Here is a 12,827-nt window from a genome sequence, read left to right on the forward strand (position 1 = left end):
GATAAAAGCAGGCGTGCCACAGGGCAGTGGCCTTGGTCCAACTTTATACACTTCATTTAAATCTGACCTACCCACTTCCTCAAATATAACTCTTGGAACATTTGCCGATGATATAGCTGTACTGTCAGTTAACAGAGACCCAGAAAGAGCAGCAGCAGACCTTCAACATCACCTTAGATCATTACAGAATTGGTTCCAGAAGTGGCATAGCAGAATAAATGAAAACAAGACTTGCTACATAACTTTCACCCTACGAAAAAAGCCGACACCTGACATATACATCAGTGATATCCAAATACCACGCAAAGCAGAAATAAAATACATAGGTATGACTATAGACAGCAAGTTAACATGAAAGCAGCATGTAGTCAAGAAACGAAGGCAAGTAGACTTAACCATTAAACAGTTAAACTGGCTAATAGGCAAAAAATCAAAGCTAACAGTTGAAAATAAAATCCTGATCTATAGGACTATATTCATACCTATTTGGACGTACGGCCTGGAACTATGGGGCTGCGCCAGTAAATCTAATATAGCAATAATCCAAAGAAGCCAATCTAAGATCCTACGAATGACAGTCGACGCACCACGGTATGTCTCCATGCCGATCTCGGTATATCTCCCGTTCAAGACGTCTCATCATCGTCATCAGTAATCTGTCAAACGACAGGTCCACAATCTCTTCCAAAACAATTCCTCCGCTTAATGCGATCTAGAGCTTTCGCCTTCAAATGACCGTATCCTCTTCTGTCCCCAAGGTCATCCAGCATCTTCTTACGACTTCTTCCTCGTCTTCTTGTCACTTCTATCCGCCCCTCTATCTTTCCTTCAATAACTTCTTTTAGAAGGCAGTTTCTGCGTAAAACATGACCAATCCAATTAGCCTTCCGTTTTCTTATTTCGTGTAGGATATTCCTCTGCTCACTGACTCTAATTAACACTTCTTCATTTCTCACATAATCGGTCCAACTGATCTTCTCCATCCTTCTCCAACACCACATTTCGAAACTTTCCAGATGTTTCTGATCTACTGCCCTAAGTGTCCATGTTTCAGCCCCATACAGAGCTATGCTCCAAATGTAGCATTTCACTAGTTTCTTCCTCAAATTTAAGTCCAATTTGCTGGTAAAAAGATTCTTCTTGCTAAATGGAGCTTTAGTTGCGAAATTCTGTGTGTCGTATGTGTCCATAAGCCTAATTCCGCTTGTACAAATCGTTGATGACTCGAATTTTTCGCTCATGTTATGTCATGTTTGTAATTCGTAAAATATAAAAAAGTTCAGGCTTTGTACGGATGTTTATGACGTATCACCTTGAATGAATGAAGGAATGCATAAGGGGAGGGCACTGCCGGCCCTTGCACTGCAACCTTCAATGACTTATTGTGCTTCTCATTTCTTGTTTAACCCTTTATCAATCTACACTTCGAATGAAATTTAGTCTTTGTTTATGGGGGCGTCATATTAGTCACTTGGTTCCATAAGAAACTGGCCCAAGCGACGAAATCATAAATAAGTTATGACCTCACAATCACATAGGATGTGTGTGGCTGTTTCAACTTTTTCCAGGCACCTTTCACAAGTAGGGTCATCTGTCAATCCCAGTTCGAGAAGGTGTCCTTTTATGTGACAGCGTTCTGTAAATAGCCCTACCACCCATCTTAATTAGGACCCTAGTATAAGCCTTTTTTTCCCTCTCTGTGTCCAGTTGCGGATTCCCAAGTTTTTTTTCGTGATTTATGTTTGTTCAGTCCCTGACCGCTTTCTTGACAACTCCAATTGAGACGCAGCAGGCTGGTTCAGGTCCTATGAACGGATGTTCAGATCATGTTCTTGCCAGTTGATCTGCTGTTTCATTATCAAGAATGCCCTTATGACCTGGCACCCATTATCAGTTGAACTCTGTTATGTTTGGCTAGTTGAATGAGGGCTTAATGGCAGTCCCAGACCAGTTTTGAGGTGATCTGGTATTTGCCGAGTGCTTTAATTGCAGCCACACTGTCTGATAGAATGTAGATGTTTATGTTTTTATAGTTCCTATCTAGATTCTCAACTGTGCATGCCTTAACGGCATACACCTCTGCCTGGAATAACAGCACAGATTCATCTACATAATGCGTGCTTAATGTCATGATTTTTAGCAGCTTGTTTTATTATATCAAATGAGGTTCTATCAAAAGTTCCCTCTATGTCAAGGAATGCTCCTAGGGCAATGTCGTATTCAGTAGCACTTTCTATGCGTGTTACCACATTGTAAGTACAGTTTCAGTATATTTACCTGTTTGGTAAGCATGTTGGGTTCCGTGTAGAGGATACTTCTTCAATGCACCGTCCATAATGTGTCTGTCTACTAGTTTCTCCATCGTTTTCAAAAGGAAAGACGACAGACTAATAGGACAATAAGCCTTAGCCTCGGTATAGTCAAGTCACTTTGACTTACCCCCAGGCCGTGGGGATAAATCCACACGCCATGCAGGCTTTAGATATGCGGCACAGATGTGGGACTAAGTGTTCCCTTGCTGCAGAAATTCCGGTGCTTTTCCATCATTTCCTACAGATTTAAATGGTTTGAAGGTGCCTGACGCCCACATCATTTTTGATTGATTAATCGCACATCTGTCCAGGTTCCAGTCTCTCATGTTCGTTATGCATCGGCATTTGCCCAGGATCTGCTGACCCTCTCCATTATTTGAATTATCAGTCAATTTAGAATGAGGCCGTGAATTCTGAATAACCCCGCAGTGTCCCCTTTCCAGTTTGAGTGCACCGACAATCGGGTAGCTTAACAGAGCTAACCCTGTTGGTCGCCTGTTTTGCCATGATCTTCATGAGTATGACACTGCCTGCTACATCATTGATCTCCTGCTCCACGAAGATCTTTTGCTTTCCTTATTTCTTTCTTGTAACAAGCGAGGGTTTCCTTATAGGTGTCCCACTGACCTGTTCTTTTCGCCATATTAAATTGGTTTCTTGTTATGGCTCCCAGCCAACTCAGCTTGTTATTCCACCGAGTTGCCGTCATTGGTGAACGAGTTGTCTTGGCTGAACAATTTTGATAACTGGATAAGATGATGACCTGTTGCACCTGCTCAACAGATCAATCTATGTCCCTTGTCCTGTATACTTCACGAAATAAACTCAAGATTCACCTTTAGGTCGTCTTTGTACGATTCCCAATTGGATCTCCTGTGATTCCTGAAGGTGACTTGATTTGTTGTTATGTTATCTATTTGAAAGCATATGTACCTGTGGTCTGAGAAAGACGGCTCATCAGATACATGCCAGTTACCATGCTTTCTACTTTATTTGCCTCTAGTGTGAAGTCAGTTACCTCCTTCGTATTGCAGACCACACAAAGGATGGTTCGTTACCATGATTGAGAGTATTTTCAGGTTCGAACTCACCAGAAATTCGAGGAAGCTTTCTCTTCTTGGATTGGTGCCGGTGCTCCCCCGGAGTGTGTGGTGTGCGTTGGCATCTCACCCCTATGATGAGTCCCGCTGTAGCAGTAGTCAGTGATGTCCCTCACTTCTTTGGTTGGTGGTGGTTATCTGAATCGTATGGAAGGTAGGATCAAGCAACAATAAGCTTCTCACAGCCTCCGCCATATACACGTACGTATGGTGCCCTCACCTTTGTTGCGTCCCTACAACATAACCCCCCAGCAAAGGTAAGGCATTAATATGGTTCCTGACATAGATTATGTCAGGAATTATGAATTATTAACAGGTGCAGCAAAATATATTGTTCCCATATAATTAGTTAAACCTCTTATTTGGCCCCTCACTATGCTAAAAGCCGGAAGGTCGCGGGTTCAAGTCCCGATGAGGTCATTGTATTTTTTTCAGTTGACCTAATTCTTCCAGCCGCACTATGGCCCTGGGGTCGACTCAGCCTTTAACAGAAATGAGTACCAGGAATATTCTTGAGGGTAAAGGGCGGCCGGCGCTTAAGGCTGACAACCTTGCCGCCATCTATGAACCGATTTTCTAGAAAATGTGGGAACCTCAACATCTCACAACCCTATAGGCCTTCAAGGCCTGTTACAGGGATAGCTTTACTTACTTTTTTACCTTTATATCCAGGGTTCCTGAATTAGTGCTGTATCTGCCTTTATAAAGTTTCCATAGCTGCTTTGTTGTGGTGTAGGTTAATTTTTATTTTATTTTATAGTGGGTGTTGTGAATGTTTGAAGTTTTGGTGTATGTGCTGTACTTCATTCTATCTTTTGACTATGGAAGGGGTGTGGCTCCATTCCCTCCTCCTCAGGTCTCTCTCTCTTGTCAGACTGGGTACCCTTCGAGGGGGTCCCCTGATCTGCAGAGGTAGATTTGGTGCTAGGAGAAGTTTCCCCTTTTGTCTCTGTTCCTCTCTGGTCGTCTGAGGGAATGGGTATATCATACACCTCCCCCTCAGAGACAGATTTCGAGGATGCAGTGTCTAGCACAACTCCTTCTTCCTTTTGATATTGTGTTTCGGGATCTTTCAGGATTTGAGAGTTCCCTGTGAGAGTCCTCTAAAGACCTTATATCCGTTTCTATTTATGGCTGTAAGAAGGTCCCGGTGTACGAGTGGCCTAAGGCTCTGGCCTTCTGCTCCGATTGCTTACCAAGTACCCTCCAGTACCCTCTGACGAGCCAATGACCAGACTGTTGATAGGCGCACCTGTCTCCAGTTTGTAGAACTTCAGGTGTGGTAGTTCTATTGGAGTCCAACGTAACACCCTTCCCAATACTTCCAGAATACAATTCTGGTCATCTGTTAGCTTATCTTCAGGATACGTTTCCCAGAAGATAGCTATCTTTATATTTGTCAGCGGTTCCTGGTAAGTCTCTGGTCCACTAGAGACTGACGTTGCACAGCGGGACCACGAGGTGGTGTCCCAAAGCTGTGCTCCAATGCACCCTCACCAAAGACACAACCGTAGTTCTTCCAACCTCATTGAGGATGGCGTCATTACTATCTGTAAAGTATGACCTTAATTAGGTCACGGTACTGCCACATGTCACCTTACTGAATTAAGAATAATGAACTTCACACAAAGTGTGAACGGTGAAGTAGTTCAAATTTTTGGTGGAGCACAGATATGAGACCATGAAATAAGAAAGTATGCTTCCAACTTGCGAATATGTGGAAGTTAATGTGTATACAATTCTAACGTGTTTCTAGAGGCTACAATGCTTATTAATTTAACGGCGAATTAAACATTAACAAGTTGGGGAGTTCATAGCAAGTCTGACGGAAGTTGGTTCATTGGTTCTAAATTTCCACCGGGCACAAACATGATGATATCACGAAGTAACCAACAACTATAGTAGCATGTGAACATGTGGATGTTATGAATGAAATTCCAACATCTTGCATAATTATTATGACAGAGAGGGACTTAACGCTCCTTATGGAAAGCGCTTCTACATACGTGCTAGTGTAAAATGAACACTGCAACACTTCACCTGTCATTAAAGAAACACAGTATTTCAAAATGAACTAAAAACGATTAGCTTATTTTAATTAATTGCTGTGACGTCCCCTCTTTTTTCCTCTTTTCTGTTTAAAAGGAATGTTTTTAGATTTGAGCAATTACATAACTCTTTAGCAAAACTGTAATGGTTTTTATTTACAATAGCGGCACACTTTTACGTGATGTACTCCATGCGCTGAAGGGCTGTTTTGGATATTAGTTGAATGGAAATAAGGTAGAGAAACTAGGGGAAGGTGAGTGGTCAAATTATACAATGAACACACTGACACATAATTTGCGGATTACATAGCCAACAGCAGACAGCTAAACAGTATTTGTGGCAAAATCTTCTCAAGCTAACGGCCGTGTCAATTGGTAAAAAAAAAAAAAATACCTGCGTTTCAGGGACCACTTCTGCCCCAATCATCAGTGTCTGATGTCAGATTCTGATGATGGGGACAGATTTTATCGCTAAAATGTGGGTAATTTTTAACCAAGTGACACTTCTGACAGCCCAAAAGATTTCACCAACTTTAGCCACTGTGAAAACTTCAGATATTAAACTTTGATTCGTCTTGTGAATGTGAATAATTCTGTGGTAACACTAATCGCATCTGATCACGTGATGGGATAATCGGGCAGTACTGAAGGGCAGTAGTTGAATCAAAGTCATGATGTGTCGGTACCAATGACCGACCCCAAGACCAAGCGTGACCATTAGAATTCTGTTCTGTCGTGAACCCAGCGGACATTTCATTCGATAGATTCAGTTCCTGTTGTGCATCAGAACCCAAACATAAAAGTCCACCACTCAAACCGATCCCAAACCACTCCAGTCTAATTCACATTACTGAAACTTATTTCTCTAACAAATTTTATGCAACGTAACGGCTCATACTTAGATTAGAAGAGGACTGAGGTGGTTGGTGTAGAAGCGGAATAGAGGGATTTCTAGATTACTGTGTAGAATCAAGTTCAATGCAATAAGGAACTTCTTAATCAGGAGAATAAAGATCATCTGCTCTAGTTAGTTTCTTGGGGTGGGGTGAGACTTGAGTCCACTTGGTACGTCAGCCACTAATTGGCCTATTGTACCAGCCCCGCATGATAGTTGATCAATGCGGAGCAGTCGGTGGAATAATAATTGGCAGGGGAAACCGAAGTAGTCGGAGAAAACCTTCCCCAGTGTCACTTTGTCCACCAAAAATCCCACATGATCTGACCCGGGATCGAACCCGGGCCGCCACTGTGAGAAGCCGGCGACTAACCGCCTGACTAACGTGTGACTACAGACGGGGTTTGGATTCATGACTAGATTTATTGACCACTTATACACACACGACTCGTAAGTGCACTCCACAGATCACTGACACACACAGACTAGTGTCCTCAGTCTGTTACAGTCTCCACTAGCCGTTTCCTGGCAACGAATTTTAACATAGGACCTATAACAGTCTCACTGAATTACATACTTCAATTACACATATCAAATGTTCTCTTCACAGCCGGACTTTCAACTGAGCACTCTTGCAACTGACTTGTTTCTTCACAGCCTCCCGTAAAGAACTCCTCTGAACTCTCAACTGACTAAGCTCCTTGCTTATAACATCTCAGCTCGGACTACATAGAAAACACCTATTGTTGCGTTTATGTCCGTTGTCGCGGGAACGTTCTTACCGAGCCTTTACCCAGAAACGGCAGCGGCGCGGACCACAGGACTCACAGTTCTTCTATTGTTGCGTGTGTGTTTGTTGCGGGCGTTACTTACCAACTATCTCTGTTTACAGAGCCACCGCTTAGCAACGGGTCTATACGTCTCAATATGATAACAATACTAGTTGGAATTCTGCTATTCTGTGCTTGTGCTATGCACGTACTCAGTTTTATAATTGTATTTCTCTTACGACATGGTATTTTACCCGCCATATGGAGAAACCAGAGGGAACAACGACATAATCACCACATGGGCATGTACATCGTAAGAAAAAAAATTTTGAAATGCAATAACTTGATATGACGAATTTATTTCTTACTTCAGCCTAAATGTCCCAGCGTGCTGGAAAACTCGCTTTGTATTCAGTATTACTGGTTCGAATTCAATACGGAGACCAAATATTTTGAGATTGGTCCGGTTTCCCCTCAGTTCTGTTAATAAAGGCTTACACAGGATATTAAAACGGCATGTGGTGTCTCCTTCAATATCCACTTCAACACATCACACAAAAGCCTCGTTATTCGATGCTAAAGCACATAAAAATATTTCGAATTGCCCAAGTGTCGTTACAAAAGTATCAAGAAACGAAAACACATTTTTGAATTTATAAAACCACTGTTGTGATTAAGCACTCTTGAAAGTATACACATTATTTCTCGGCCAAAATGGATGACGTTTAAAAACTCATACGTGGTAATACAATATAGTTAGTATTCTGGAAAGATGCCAGGCCTTCAAAACGCTAAGCAACACACGGCACCAAAACCTACCGACTGAATGGAAGACATTGGCTGAAGAACAAGACGTAGTAAGTCGTCATGCTCAATTATGAGTAATTATTTTATTAAACGTAATGACCAATCATTAATTAGAATATACAAAACTATAATTTTGCCTGTGGTTCTGTATGGGTGTGAAACTTGGTCTCTGACATTAAGGGAGGAACATAGACTCAGGGTGTTTGAGAACAGGGTGTTGAGGAGAATATTTGGACCGAAGAGAGATGAAGTGACAGGAGGTTGGAGAAAACTGCATAATGAGGAACTTCATGACTTGTACTCTTCTCCAAGTATAATTAGATTGATCAAGTCAAGGAGGATGAGGTGGGCATGTCATATAGCACGAATGGGGGAGACTAGGAATGCGTATAGGCTATTTGTGGGAAAGCCAGAAGGAAAGAGACCACAGGGAAGACCAAGGCGTAGGTGGGTGGACAATATTAGAATGGATCTTAGAGAGATAGGATGGGATGGTATGGATTCGATAGATCTGGCTCAGGATAGGGACCAGTGGAGGGCTCTTGTGAACACGGTAATGAACCTTCGGGTTCCATAAAATGCTGGGAAATTCTTGAGTAGCTGCAGAACTGGCGGCTCCTTCAGAAGGGCTCAGCTCCATGAGTAAGTAAGTAAGTAAGTAAGTAAGTAAGTAATGACCAATCATTACACATGTAAAAACTAATTTTCTGCACGGTGCAGGTTCTTCTTGAAAAGCTTACACGTGCCATGTTCGCATCAGCCCTTACTGGACCCTACCCTACGGTCGTTGAATCCTGTCCACATCCTCATATTTTATGTCTCTCAGATTCATTTTAATATTATCCTCCCATCTACAAGTATATCTCAAAAACTGTCTTCTCATTGTATTACCCGACTAAAGCTCTGTACACATTTCTACCTCTTGCCTGCTGCATGTACCGTCCATCGCTTCCTCCTCGAATTAATCACTTGAAAACGCCAAGCGAAGATTAGGCCTAAAAATTCTATTTTATGAGTATTATGTTATATACAGTAGCATTATAACTAAATGGTATCTAGAAAAGACATACTTTCCATTTTTGATCATACCAAAGCAGAAAACATCGCGACGTAAGTCCTGTATCATACCGATGGAAGTCTAGCTTCGGAATATACATGAATGGGGAAAAAACCCATGGCGCATTTGCTCCATGCAAGAATGGTTGAGCCACAGAAACAGCCGTTGCTAAGCAATCCATGCATGCAAAAATAGAACGGGGTTATGCCACAACGGCTCGATAAACACCCCGCGATACACGTACGCAACAATAGAACGAATATTATGGCTCGTTGCTAGGCAGCAGTCAGTATGCAAATGGAGTGGCTAGATAGCAATCTGGTAGCTGAGGCCTGGGGCAGTTCGGGATCCCAGAAGAAGGGGAACGTCCATAGTTGGAGGCCGCTACCAAGCAAGTGCTAATGAAGATTGTAACAGACTAAGAAGACCCAGTGTGTACTATAGTGATTTGTAAAGTGTTGTTAGGAGTTGTGTGTTTAAGAATTCAACAAATCGGATAACCAATCAAAACCCCGTCTATAGTCACACTTCGTACACGTGACAGTATATTTAAGGGAAACAGTCCACTTCATCAGTGTCGTTACATGTAACGTCACATAAATGTATGACAATTCTGACTATACTCATAAGTGGTACTTGTATGTAACCAACACCATACACTGGTCACTGGTGCAGCCTGGATTATTTGCAGAGAAGAGCATGACAGTTCCATCTGTGTTCGAAGTGTTACTGATGAGAGCCGCCATGTTTGCAATGTATAGAGTGAACGAGAAATGACGAATATATTTTATTATTCGATTTAGAAATAAAAATCTAATTGTAGAGTCTAGCATGTTATGTGTACAGCTTCAGGAGAATAAAAATATCGGGCCCTGGAAACAAAGAATTTCAAATTGCCACACTATTTTTCTATGAATTGGGGCACAAAAAGACTATTTTTGCGTCATTTTCCTTTTAATTGTAGTTTCATACGAGTTACTTCCTACTAAATTTGCCTGTGTTTCAGTGGTCCTCCGGCTTAGTTAATGTGAAGCACCCCAAAGAAGAAATGGCTTGCTGTTAAATCAGTATATTTTCAGAACATGAAATGAGCTGTAAAAGAGGGGACCCCCGAGGAGTAAGTGTTGCACAACGAGCAGTAGCCCATGTACACTTGTGCCGTTTTGTTGTGAAATTCCATCGTCCTCAGTTCTGGAAGAAGAAAATTGCTATAAATTAATATTAACGAAGTTCTCTCCACAATTGGTGATTTTCTCATAAGAACATTTTTTTATTTACATAAAATTAGCAATCAGAATTACATTTTATTCTATAAGCTAATTTGCTGTACTATTCCCCGTGACGTGGAGAGGGCTTATGCAGAGATAAGTCCTCGTTAACCCTCTCTCAGGTCGGCTGGCCAATTCCTTTATAAGAATTTTTTTAATCATTTATTAGCAATCTGAATTTACACTATAAGAATATGAGGATGACTTTGTAAATATTTGTACATTTCAGAATCGAAATGCATCTTGAAGAGGGTAAGTGGAGAATTCCAAAGTGGGGAACTAACGGCCATCATGGGACCTTCAGGAGCTGGCAAATCCACACTTATGGACATCATTGCGGGATACACGTAAGTTGTACTGTCACAGGGCTTCCTGGTACAAGTATACACAGCACATGTAAGTGGGTTGCATACAGTTACCCTTCCACCGAAATATAATATTTCTTAACGTCCATATAGCAACATTTGTTTATTCACAACTTAATCTTAATTTTAGTTTAACATTTTACACTTTGACACAACATGTTTCGGCCTCAAACGGCCATCTTCAGGTGTCTTGATATGTTACAAATATTTTATTAAATAATGTTAAAATTGCTACACTGTGTTAGTGCGTGTTAAAATCACATGCTGTAGTCCTCTTTTCAAGGTAAAACCAGATAGGAGATTAGGTTGGCTACCGAGCCGGTCTGGATGCTATGAACAATAGAAAAAAACTTGCCACTGCCGGGAATCGAAACCCGGTCGTACAGCTTGTAGCCCGTCCCAGCTCTAACGAGAAGTTAGTTTGATGTATAGTCATCTATTTGAGTACAATCAGTTGAGTTACCTGGTTCTGCTTAAAGAATATTCTCTACCTAGGGAATACGTTTCTACAAACCTACCAAGACCGAGATCAATGGTAAATGGTTAAACCACCCGTAACTTGAATTTGTTTATTTGAATAGTCACAGAAACAAGGCCGCTAGAGCAGAAGCCACCACGTTTCAGGTAGGCAGACGGCGACTTCATGAGATAAGTACAAAATCTTGTGGAACTTATTATAATAATTAAGCGAGAACGCAGTTCAAACTTCGTGGCAGTTGTCTATTCCGAAGTATAAACATCGTGGTGTTTGGAGAAGTCATATTCACAGCACACACACAGTGCTGCCATCTCTCAGTAGTGTCAGGCTGTTCAAGCAATAAACCTTAACCCTGGGGAGCTCTCTCGGGAGTTGGGAGGCAAAATTGCAACGGATATGGGTGAAACATGAACGAAGATGAGAATTTGAAGTGGCGACCTCTTGTAAACATGACAGACTGGAATTTCATGACTAACTGAGCAGCTATCAGCTTCGCAATAAGGACACTTCTGGCTGGTGTTAGTTAAAGGTGGGACTTTAACTGGCACCCTCAGTATTGTTTGTTACGAATATAACAAAGCTCCAATTTTGAAGGGCTATAAAAATAAATTCGTGATTTTAGTCCGCAAGCGAACTATATCAACCAAGTGACAGCCGCTTGTCGGCGAAGTTGGTGCCAAATTTGCGGATAGTTGGTGTCACGTGGTCAGCGCAACGAAACCCGACGGCCTTAAGTTCGGTTTTATAGACCGGAGCCGCTATTTCATTGAAATATCTCCTCAATTATCATCACGAGGCTGAGTGGACCCCGTTCCAGACCCACTATTTCTCAGAAATAATCTGGTAACGCCGGGAATCGAACCCGGACGTCTGGATCTGTAGCCAGGAACTCTGACCACTAGACCACAGAGGCGGTTTCAGAACACTTTCTTAAAATACACATTGACCAATTTTTGTAACAGGTCTGAAGATTTAACACCACTGAAACCAAATATCTTAACTGGATCCAATATTGTGCCTGTATATTCAAATCCATATTGCTGCAAGCCAACTTCCAGTAATCAATTTTAACATCCACTTGGCCTTCACAGCTACTTACGATGTGATCTGCCTACAAGCATTCTGTAGAGGTATATAGTTCAAGATTTAACCCGTTATGTAATATCCTCCCTTCCACAGCCTTCATCTTACAACACGTCGATATTTTCTTCGTGAATTCTGTATTCAATTGGATATGCTCACACGTTATTTGTTCTTATCGCTCCTCGCAAGAGGCTACGTTTCACAGTCATGTAAAACTGCAGGTAATAGGATTTCTAGGAGAATGAATTTCTAAGTTCAAAAATTTTACATTTAAACAACGCGACGTTGAAGTTCCTACGCTTATTTTTTGTATATGGATCTTATTTCACCCGAAAACACACATTTACACATTTTATATATAACATTCATTATATATTCAACATAAGTTGAATAATACTCGAATACGTTTTGGAGAACGGATAAATTAAGACTCCACATATCCGCGCGGCCTCTTATCAAAGCGTCGGGGTAAGTGGCGCATGTCGTCCATTAAGTATCCATCTCTGTTTAGACGCCGAGATCCCCCGCTCGTGGGTTCCAGCAAGTTTAGCGTAAAAAGAGCGTCTGTGACACTTGTTGACAGATGGGTGTTCACCTCTTCATGGTTTGTCCAGCCAATCAGGAAATCAGAAGTAAAAAAGGGA

General features: G+C 41.6%; 1 protein-coding gene and 1 long non-coding RNA gene across 4 annotated transcripts in view; one reads left to right on the forward strand and one right to left on the reverse strand.

Annotated features, from left to right (window-relative positions):
* Positions 1–12,827, forward strand: part of LOC111861908 (ATP-binding cassette sub-family G member 4) — a 79,295-nt gene that overhangs the window by 29,547 nt on the left and 36,921 nt on the right. For both annotated transcript variants that reach the window (XM_023846858.2, XM_023846857.2), the window contains exon 2: positions 10,487–10,604. In XM_023846858.2, coding sequence (XP_023702626.1) covers positions 10,487–10,604 — 118 coding nt within the window. The remainder of the gene's footprint in view (positions 1–10,486; positions 10,605–12,827) is intronic.
* LOC111861913 overlaps positions 1–12,827 on the reverse strand; it is an 81,252-nt gene that overhangs the window by 23,378 nt on the left and 45,047 nt on the right. Inside the window, exon 3 of one of the 2 annotated variants that reach the window (XR_004512744.1) lies at positions 3,581–3,645. The exons of the other annotated variant lie outside the window; for it this stretch is intronic. This is a non-coding gene — a long non-coding RNA (uncharacterized LOC111861913). Of the gene's footprint in view, positions 1–3,580; positions 3,646–12,827 lie in introns of those variants that run through there. 2 annotated transcript variants of the gene reach the window in all.

Source organism: Cryptotermes secundus, unplaced genomic scaffold (genome assembly GCF_002891405.2).
Source record: "Cryptotermes secundus unplaced genomic scaffold, Csec_1.0 scaffold39, whole genome shotgun sequence".
NCBI classification, from domain to species: Eukaryota; Metazoa; Arthropoda; class Insecta; order Blattodea; family Kalotermitidae; genus Cryptotermes; species Cryptotermes secundus.